Source organism: Sinocyclocheilus anshuiensis, unplaced genomic scaffold, assembly GCF_001515605.1.
Source record: "Sinocyclocheilus anshuiensis isolate Anshui unplaced genomic scaffold, SAMN03320099.WGS_v1.1 scaffold1051, whole genome shotgun sequence".
Classification (NCBI taxonomy): domain Eukaryota; kingdom Metazoa; phylum Chordata; class Actinopteri; order Cypriniformes; family Cyprinidae; genus Sinocyclocheilus; species Sinocyclocheilus anshuiensis.
Window position 1 is genome coordinate 1,931,477 of NW_015546234.1, and position 10,760 is coordinate 1,942,236.

At 40.5% G+C, this 10,760-nt stretch overlaps 1 protein-coding gene across 1 annotated transcript in view; it reads left to right on the forward strand.

Annotated features, from left to right (window-relative positions):
- The window catches only part of LOC107701514 (serine/threonine-protein kinase MRCK beta-like), an 83,658-nt gene that overhangs the window by 66,562 nt on the left and 6,336 nt on the right, over nt 1–10,760 (forward strand). Inside the window, 14 exon segments of the mRNA XM_016503555.1 lie at nt 1,184–1,234; nt 3,116–3,199; nt 3,455–3,529; nt 4,251–4,356; nt 4,526–4,662; nt 4,811–4,950; nt 4,952–5,030; nt 5,130–5,346; nt 5,726–5,788; nt 5,870–6,466; nt 7,820–7,917; nt 8,021–8,105; nt 9,740–9,860; nt 9,951–10,068. Coding sequence (XP_016359041.1) covers nt 1,184–1,234; nt 3,116–3,199; nt 3,455–3,529; nt 4,251–4,356; nt 4,526–4,662; nt 4,811–4,950; nt 4,952–5,030; nt 5,130–5,346; nt 5,726–5,788; nt 5,870–6,466; nt 7,820–7,917; nt 8,021–8,105; nt 9,740–9,860; nt 9,951–10,068 — 1,971 coding nt within the window.

Consider the following 10,760-nt stretch of genomic DNA (forward strand, 5'->3'; position numbering starts at 1 on the left):
GGTGCCCAACCCTGCTCCTGGCGATCGACTGTCCTGCAAAGTTTAGCTCCAACCCTAATCAAACACACCTGAAGCAACTAATTAGGGTCTTTAGGATCACTTAAAAATTAAAGGCAGGTGTCTTTGATTAGAGTTGGAGCTAAACTTTGCAGGACAGTCGATCGCCAGGAGCAGGGTTGGGCACCCTTGTGCTACTGCGTTACATACATTAACAAGCCTCTCTCCATTCATTTCATCATCCTAATGTCCTCCGGCCTCAGAAAACCAGAGACCTAAAAGATTGTTTATCTATACGAAGAGGTGACGTCAGTAGTAACCAGATTGAAACATTGGAGTATACACACGTTTACGAATGTCTAGCAGACAGTGGATACTGGTTCTGATGTCCCTGATCTACTCAGCTCGCCTCTTGTTTATAAGCACAGCCCTGATTTGTGTACAGATAATAGTTTTATTTTATTTTTTACTTTTTTAATGATTTAAAGCCTTTATTTGAAATGTAAAGTTGTTTAAATTGTTGTTTTTGATGTCATTTTTTAGTGTAGGATATTACACTGGACATTGGAGTTCTGTCAAAACCATGTTGCTACCTAAGCGTGTAGTTCTATTCTAATTAGATTCTTTAATTATCCCCCTCCCCGGCACCTTTTTTACCTGTCTGGAGTTTCCAGGTTTGATTTCAGATGCTATATCAAGTTCAAAAACACATATCAAGCAGTCAGTTCCTGCTGCTTTTGAGCTCAAGAGCGAGTCCCTTGTTGACCTTAGCCTGCTGTTGTAGATGTGTGATATGAGGCTTCCTGCCCTGCCTCATCCTGAAATCACCGACTCCCAACAGTTTTCATGTAGCTTTCAGTCACAGTTTACATTGGAACAGTAGCTGATGACAAAGACTTGAGCGATGGATTTACTATAGTCACTGAGTCAGTTCAGTTCATGGCCAAATGGTCCATCATGCTTTGATTGCCTATTCAGAGACCAAGTCAACTGGACAATTTTGCAAGTCTGATGCCCATCTTTCAGTTTAATGAAACTGCTTGAAGTAAGTGATTAGGTTGACAGATGTAACCAGGCTGTATTTTTGAAACTCATGGGATTATAGGGAAAGACCTAAAGTGAAAGTAAGTTCATAAAGACAAGCTGTGTTACCTGTCATCTTATTTTTGTCCCCCTCAAAAAAAAGGACTCTGTCTTCTCCTCATCCGCATCTTCTCTGCTTGCATTTTGGGATGAAGTAAGTTTGCTGAACAAGGTTCCTCCCTCTGTGAAATTTAACCTCGGCAGGAGTGATCTGTCAGCAGACAAAGTGTCTCAAAAGCTTGCAAGTCATATTGTAGTTCATCTTATGCTTTGTCTAAATAAAACAGCACTCATGATACCTACTATATGTTAATCATGCCTGACTCACCATTTAAGGCCAGAAGTTGACCATACAACTTGCATTCAGCCTAACCAGCATGCCCTTCAGTTTGTTACATCTGTTTTGTCTGCTGACCGTGTTCCTCTGCCATATTGCAACCAGATCCTAGAACCAATTCAGTCTAATTGTAGGTGCTAAATGTAAGAGACTCTCGATTAGCATCCAGCAGTTAGTATTAACCACCTTCCCACTGCCTTCTAACCTCTTAAACGGCTAATGTGAATAATGTTACTCTCCATTAGTCACGTCTGCAAATGCACTAAGCCATTAGTTAACTCTTAGAGCCCACTAGGACAATTAACATCCATAATTTAGATTGAATGACTAAGGCAACCAGCCATAAAATGAATCGAATGAAATAAAATGAATGAAAGATGATTAAATTGTGGGGGATATTTCACAAATATTTATAACCTACCAATATAGGTGATGATGGTATGCGCTTGTAAGCTAATTGAACATGAAAGTAATTCTCTGAGGAAAAAGTGATGTCAATTAATTTTGTAATTATTTTAATTTCCTGCCAGTCTTTGTGCATCTTAAATTTCAGAATCACCCTTAATTGATACCATTATGCATTCACGTTGCATAGATATACAGTTAGACCGAATCAGTATGTTTTGTATTGTATTGTATTGTATTGTGCTTGGTAAGTATTATTTGTGCATAATTTTGGGGCTTAATTGCAGATAATGTTAGCCAAGGATGGTGCATTAGAGTTTACAAATGCATCTTAAGTTGAATTATAGATGGCATAGGATACATTAGTGTTTGCTAAGCCGAAATGTGCTGTTTGCTTATATTTGGGATGAGAGACTTAAAGGGGTGGTTCACTGTATTTTTTCTAGGCTTGATTGTGTTTATGGGGTGCAGTCTAACATGTGTTAATGCTTCGTTAAAAAAAAAAAAAAAACTCATTATTTTTCACATAATTTACCATTATTCCACACCGCTCTGTCCCTTCTCTGAGAAACGGGCTGATCTTCTCCTGTTTTTATGAAGCCCCGCCCTCAGAAATAAGCGATGGGTTCTGATTGGTTAGCTAGCCCAGTGTGTTGTGATTGGCTAAACCGCTTCTAGTGCGCGTCTAATCGTCCCGCCCCTCACCTCAGCGGCATGTGCTCCGGTTGTATTGTAAACAACGGCGTCGTTAATATCGCTTATCAGTTTGAGCCCGATTGAGAAGCAGAGGATATTATTGAAGAGGATCACGCAGAACCTGTGCAAGCACAGCTTTTAATGGTAGGCCTATGTTTTTTGTTTGTTGTTGTCTCATACTTTTAGATACTACTGCTACTGCTTATGGTAGCTTTTAATATACAGTTTTATCCTGATTAAAGCTTTAATACAGTACAGCAACCGCACGCGCGTCCATGTTTAATGCTTCTCATAGCTATGTGAAAATATGTACCGATATACCAATGCCACGGTTCATTTTCACAATAATTTTAAGCACCACTGTTTTCAACATTGATAATAAGAAATGTTTCTTGAGAACAAAATTCAGCTTTGTTATTTGTAATATATCATTATATTAGTGCTCATGGCTTTCATGAGTAAGCACATGACTTCTGAATGCTTATTAGTTATGACGTAATAATTTTCACAAATATCATCTCAGTCACATTGTGACAATGTTTGCGTGATGATGCATACACATTTTGAGCTGTATCCCAACTGTGGTCTTTCCCTCAGACAAGCTCCGTTGGTGATGTGGACGCCACACCCCAGAAGACGGACATCCCCACTTCCTCCCCATCAATGGCTTCAGAACAGGATGTGAGTGTCCACCTAACACTTCCTATTACATTCTGCTGCTGTCAGACTTCCTATCTGATACATTGATCATTGATTTAGTCATTTCCTGAATAGTAATGGATAGGACACAGATTAAAAAATGTTGAAAGGTTTTTTGACAGAAAAATAAGCACTGAAATATACACGTTTTGGTATTACACATTTTATATATGTTTGTTTTATTTGCTAGAAATGTATGGAATTTTTATTCATGGAATTGTTGTTTTAATCCTTTAGGAACCAGTCAAGTTTCAAGCGACCACTCCTGTTGCCCCTTCTCCAATCTATCAGCCCACACTCAGCGTGCCAAAGGTAAAACGACCATATGATGTGTCTGATTCATCATTAGCCTGTTTCCTTTAGGTTCTTTAAGGGTGTACTCACACTAGGCGTTTTGAACCGTGCCTGAACGCGTTTGACCCCCAAAGCCCGGTTGGTTTGATTAGTGTGAGCGCTCCGTTTAGTCGGCCCTGGCCCAGTTGGAAGAGGTGGGCCAGGGCACGGTTCGGTTGGGCTCGGGCGCGGTACGCATGCAGTGTGAGCATGGAACAGATACTATTTTGTGTGCGCTACTGTAGTCATTACGACCGCAAACATATTCTATTACTACTACTACACTACACTTTTCAATTAATTTAATTCAATCAAGTATATTTAGGTTTATAATGCCTCTGGTTCTTACCTTATTGATGAACAGGAAATGTAATTTGCGAGTAAAGCTGCAAATTATTTCATTAACGTCAGCTGCCTCCCTAATAATTTTCTGATACATACAAGTGAAAATCAATGCACGGCATAAATTATAAATTAATTATTATTAATTATTTGGCAGAATATTAGCAAAAGTGGTTTTCTCCGTTATTTCATACATGGCGTAAGTGTGCTCCGGCCCGGAATGTTTAGTGCAAGTGTGAGTGCAGGCCAGCAGGGGAGTGGTTCAAGGCAACCGTGCCTAGTTTGAGTACACCCTGAGTCTGTCCACATCAGCATGCATCCATTCCTCTGTCTGTTAATATTTTGTTTATGTCAACAGCCTAAAGCTCATCAGCTAAGCATTAAGACTTTCTCCAGCCCAACCCAGTGCACTCACTGTACCTCCCTGATGGTGGGCCAGATCCGGCAGGGTTATGCCTGTGAGGGTGAGCTGAGTATTAATGATAAATAAGATCAGATATGGCGTCTCCAAAATGGTGGTTTGGGGAAATGATAAGGAGCTTTTGATCTAAGATGAAATATTTAAATGCCAGTTTCACTTGTCACATTTTTGAATGTTTGGTAATTCTCTCTCCCTCACTGAATATCTTTTAGTATGCTCTTTCATCTGTCACGTGTCCTGTAAAGACAACGCGCCCCAGGTTTGCCCCATTCCTCTAGAGCAGGCCAAGAGGCCTCTGGGTATTGATGTGCAGAGGGGCATTGGCACAGCTTACAAAGGTTTTGTCAGGGTGAGAATGATAATGTAGTCAAGTTTCTGTTCTTGACAATTATTTTATTTATCTCACCTGAATCCTTGCATTGAATTTGATTGTATTTCCTACTGAATGTTGTACTAAATATACATTAAATTGCAGTATGGGTTTGCTCCTGTTTCAGATCCCGAAGCCCACAGGAGTGAAGAAGGGCTGGCAGAGGACATATGCTGTAGTGTGTGACTGTAAGCTCTTCCTCTATGAGGTGCCAGAAGGGAAGTCCACTCAGCCTGGTATGATGGCCAGTCAGGTCCTTGACTTGAGGTCAGGATTAGTCACATTCTCAAATCATATATATATACGTGATCCATGCCAGTCGTAAAGACATTCCCTGCATATTTAGGGTACGCTCCAAAACGTGTCCTGTTCCTTAAATGATTCATTGCTACATTTGCCTAATCGTGCATCCTGATAATTAACAATATTTGCCCTGAACTGCACAGGTAACGTCATCCGCTTCGAACTCTCCAGTCCGGCCGGTGCCTCTGCTGGTGTTAGCTGAGAGTGAGGTGGAGAAGAGGAAGTGGGTGGGCATCCTAGAGGGCCTGCAGAACATCCTGGCCAAGAACCGCTTGAAGAACCGTGTGGTGCATGTCCTGCACGAGGCCTATGACAGCAGCCTGCCTGCCATCAAAACGACACTCTCTGCTGCTATCGTAGGTGAGTACTATCAATGTAATTAGTCGAAACGAATCAATCCACATTCCCCCATTTTCAGGAGAACAACAAGCATTTCTTGATGCTGTTTACATTAATTTATGTACCTCACAAAAATGCTGCTTTTCTTGTCCGTCATTACCCATATTTGACTTTGACTTGCCCATTTTACTTGGGAGTAGCTTTATGAACAAAGTTTTGAAGGAAAGTACCTACAATGGAGGGACAGAAATCACTCAGTTTCCATTAAAAATTTGGTTTTGAATATGAACAAAAGTCTTATGAGTTTAGAACAACACAATTTTCAGGTGAACAGAGTGACACGTTGTATTCACAAATATTCCATTCACAAATCGTATTTGTCCTGCTTTTGTCTCTACAGATCGAGAACGAATTGCGTTGGGGACAGAAGATGGCCTGTTTGTAGTCGAGATCACCAGAGATGGTATGAGTACTCTGTATAGCACAGGTTTAGTTCTTTGCCATTATTTTCACTGTAATTAATTTCCCATGAACCTTTTTTCAGTCATTGTTCGTGCTGCTGACTGTAAAAGAATCTGCCAGATTGAGCTCATGCCCAAAGAGAAGATGGTGGCTCTGCTTTCAGGCCGTAACCGCCATGTCCATTTATACCCCTGGGCGGCACTGGAGGGTGCGGATGTTAATTGCGAGGCCAAGTTGACGGAGACAAAAGGCTGCCAGGCTATGACCATAGGTACCCTACGCCCTGGTGGCCCAGCGTGTCTCCTAGCAGGTGTGAAGCGCCAGGTCATCTGCTACGAAATCACTCGCGTAAAGCCCCATCACCGTAAGCTGTGGGAGGTGCAGGCACCTGGTATTGCCCAGTGGCTGGGTATTATTCGTGATCGGCTGTGCGTGGGTTACCCGTCAGGCTTCGCTCTGCTGGCCATGCAGGGAGAGTCGTCACCGGTGAGTCTGGTGAGCCCGGCAGACCCCTCACTAGCCTTTTTGGCCCAGCAGCCCCTGGACGCGCTGCACGCTATGGAGGTGGGGGGCAATGAACTGCTGCTGTGCTTCAGTCAGCTGGGAGTGTACGTGGACGCGACTGGACGACGCTCTCGAACGCAGGAGCTGATGTGGCCTGCCACACCGCTTGCCTGCAGTAAGTGTCTCCGAAGAGCTTGTGTGGGAAGTAAAACATAATTGGTGAAAGTATCTAAGCAACGGTTTGTATTCATGTTATCAACCCTCCTGAAATACCGATGTTTTTCATGTGTAGACTTGGAGGAAGGGAGGAGTAGGAAAGAATAAAGGAGAAATAGCAAAGCAGGGAGGAAGTAGAGATGACAAAGATGAGAACTAGATGTTTAAAAGAGATGTGTAAAAAAAAAAATCTTAGGATAAATTTAAATAATTTTTTGATAATAATATATAACAATAATAATAAGTGTAGTTCTTGAAATGAAATATTAAGTTGACGGGTAGTAATCCAGTGATTCTGGTCGATACCAATAAGCCAATAATTAGTTTCATGTTATGACCAATAAATGATACTGTATTATTTAAATAAATTAAAAAACAAATAACAAAATTAATGATTTTAAATGATACAAGTGAATTTAGGCATCACAATGTTATAATGTACAGTATGAAAAATAGTGTTATTCCATTTATTTTAAAGGTTGACTTTAAGTGAGTGATAGATGATGAGAAAGGTTATCTAAATGTAAAAATGGAGGAGATGTAATGTGAGTTTAGTCTTAATAAGTGAATTTATTTGATGGTAACCATTTCCCTTGTAATTTGACATGGAGGAAAAGAAAAGAAATCAAAACTTGTAGGCAAACGCTGGTTGTTCTCATTAAGGTAATTAGTGCAAGGAAGAAAGTTCTTTTTAAGCGGCTCGATATCAAACCGGAAAGTAAGAGGCAGCCATGGGAAAGTGGTGGCCAGTGGAAAAAATGGGCGGCAGTAAACAAACGTATGCAGAAAGGTCAAGGGAGCAGATAAGGACAGTATTGTAGAATGTAGCTATTATGTAATGATGTAATTCTTAATATATAAACCAGTCCAATCAAGCCATTAAACATCTTGAAATTTAGGACAAGTGTGAGGCTATCCTAACTTTAAGAGGTTATTTTTAACTTTTTTTGGTTTTGAATATCTTTTTTCTCATGAATTTGAGTTCTTAAATATTTTCTAGGAATGGTGTTAATTAAAAATAATAGTTATTCTTAAATCTTTTCAACAATACTTAATATTATTTCACTTTTTTTTTTACTTAAGTTAGACGATAAGAAAATGGTACTTAAGAACAATTTTATTCTTAGCACTATTTCGGGAATCGGGCCCCAGATGTTTCAGACAGAAACAGTAGTGAACAATCCAGCCTCTGACCCAGTTTCAAAGCACGTCAGGCAGTCCTTTGAGAACAGCATCTTGAATGATTTGCCCAGTGCATCCTTCTGTTCTGATCATGAGCATGAGATCTCAGACCCATATTCATTATTTTCAGGTTCAAACTCGAACTACCTGACAGTGTACAGTGATTATGGAGTAGACGTGTTTGATGTCCACACCACAGAATGGGTCCAGACCATCTCATTAAGAGGAGTGAGTGAAGGATCCTAATTTTACAGTTTCTGAATGCTGTTTCAATTTGATCTGTTTGTATTTATGATTTAAAAGCTGATCTAACTTTAAACTGTGTCTGTAGATTCGGCCCCTGAATGTGGAGGGCAGTCTGAACCTGTTTGGCTCTGAGCAGCCCCACCTCATCTACTTCAGCAACAACTCCTCAGGTCTGATCCCACCTCACACACACTTCACCATGTCAACACACATCTCCCACACACTGAACCTTGCATCTGCTTCACTGCTGAGGGTGAGTTTATTGCTTCAGTCAATGTAGCCAGAGTCTCTGATTACAATAGTCCACCTGAGAAGAAATGTGTCCTCCACAAAGTGATGTCAATCACTCCCGCCTACACAGACACTGACGCATGCATGTATATATATACTAGCAAGCCCACACATGCTTGGAGCTCAGTAATAGTGGAGATTTTGATTAATCTCAGTGACATGATTTTTTTTTAATCGGTTCACTAGAATGATTTGTTCATTGATTCATTCAGTGGCCCTTACTGGCCATTGCATCATGCCAGTAGATGATGACAGTTAACTTTGAATGTTATGACTAGGGATGGGTACCGAAACCCGGTATTTAATCGGTCCCGGGGCTAAATTATGAAAGACCAGAGTATCGATAAGCTCTGACGTTAACGGTTCTGTTATCGGTACTGGAGAAATTAATAAAACACACTTAAGAGAGAACTAAACATTCAAACATCTGCTTACAATTTAGGCCTGTATTAAGCTAATTTTATTTTTTTATTTCGATTTTGGCTTCTAAGGATTATACAAAAGAAGACATGAGGTAAAGCTATACATTAAATTAGTAATATGAGTCACTGAATTATTCACTCAACCAATTTGTTAAAAACACTAACTGTGTTTGTGACTGAAAAACGCTTTAGAAAGAGTTGTTAAGTGTCATTGTTCAGTGCTGTTCTTATTGAGACTCGAAGCTGAGCAAGTGGTCGTATTTGTTCAGTACGTTCAGTCACTTAAATGCTTCTTGACAGCACTCTCTTGAATGCTCTTTGCTCTTTCTAAAGTCATATTTTGATATCTCTCCTCTGTGAAGCACATGATTGTTTTCCTGCCTTCAGTGAAAAAGAATATTACTTTCAATATTGTTTCAAAAACACTGAATGAGTCCGTGCATAGTGGTGAATAATAATTTGTTCATTTACAAGATTTGTTTAAAAACGTTGTATATGAGTCACTGCATAGAAGTAAACAAGAACTATTTGTTCACTTATGGAATTTGTTCAAAAACACTAAATAATTCAGTGAGAGAATGGTTTGTTCATTTATAAGAATTGTTTAAAAATACTAAATATGAGTCAGTAGATAGAAATTAATGACTAATTGTTCACTTACAAGATAGAAATTAATGACTAATTGTTCACTTACAAGATTTGTTCAAAGACGCTGAATGAATCAGTACATAGAAGTGAACGAGAATGATTTGCTCATTTACAAGATTTGCTCAAAAGCACTGACTCGTTCACAAACAAAACACCACTAGGTCTCTTCATAAGATCAGCCCAGGTAATGAAATGTACGGCTCCACCCTTTGTGGTCCATTTACAATTCACTTCCTGCCCACTTTGGCAGATTGCCCTCTTGATAAAGATGCTTTTGTTTGGTAAACTAGAATGACCTCATTTGTCACACCTCCTCTAGGCGTGCTGCCAACAAGTTCCACAGTATGTTCAGACACAGCCGCTCTGAGCGCAAAAACCCAGGACTGCCATAGTTTGAGCCGCAACCATCTTTCTCAACCTCATTCACACTCTTGTTTCCACAGGTGGCTGTGATCTGGCCATCCCTGAGACCTCAGACAACAGCAAGAAGCTGATGGTGAGGACACGCAGCAAGAGGAAGTTCCTTTTTAAAGTACCAGAGGAGGAGCGGCTGCAGCAGAGAAGGTCAGGTGGCTTCAGGAGTAAATCTCTCACACTGCCGCACTCCTGCGCTGCTCCTAATCCATGTGACGTTGTTTCCGTTTTGTTCAATAGGGAGATGCTGAGGGATCCTGAAATGAGATCCAAGCTGATCTCCAACCCCACCAACTTCAACCACGTTGCTCACATGGGGCCAGGCGACGGCATGCAGGTCCTCATGGATCTGCCTCTGGTAATGTCTTGAAGTTGGACATTGGGAGATCAGTTTCAGCTATTTTGATTTTATTTAAATGTATAAACACACTTGGCCCTTGCTTGGTAACATACAGTTGCCATTTTAAGCTGAAGACTTTTTGAAATCCCCATCCTGCCAATACCAGTGTCACCACTGTGCCCTTGAGCCCAGGTTTCAGTAAGGCAGTGTTTCTGAACTCTGCTGCCTGAGTTCCCTCCACACTCGCCCAATGGAAGTGTCTCACTAATCTGACACATCCAATTCAGGTCACGAAGCCGCTACTAATAAGCCAGTTACTTGAAGCAGGTGTTTTTGCTAAAAGATTTCACATGTGCGGTGCTAGTGGATCCCAGGAGCAAATTTGAGAAACACTGTTCTAATTACGACAGGGATCCGAGAACCACTTTTTATTCAGACCATTTTCATTTTAATTCATACCATGGAACAGAACATCATTTTACTTTGCTACTATTCAACAGCATCATAACACCGCTAATGAATATACGACACAAAACATACAGCACAGCCATTGCAGTCTGATTCACGATTCTGAACAAATGAGTCTTACGAGTAAGTTCTTGTTAGTGAATCAGAAATATATAGCCTGAGCAGCTTAATTCAATTCCCAAGCATATCTATCTATCTGTCTGTCTGTCTGTCTATCTGTCTGTCTGTCTGTCTGTCTGTCT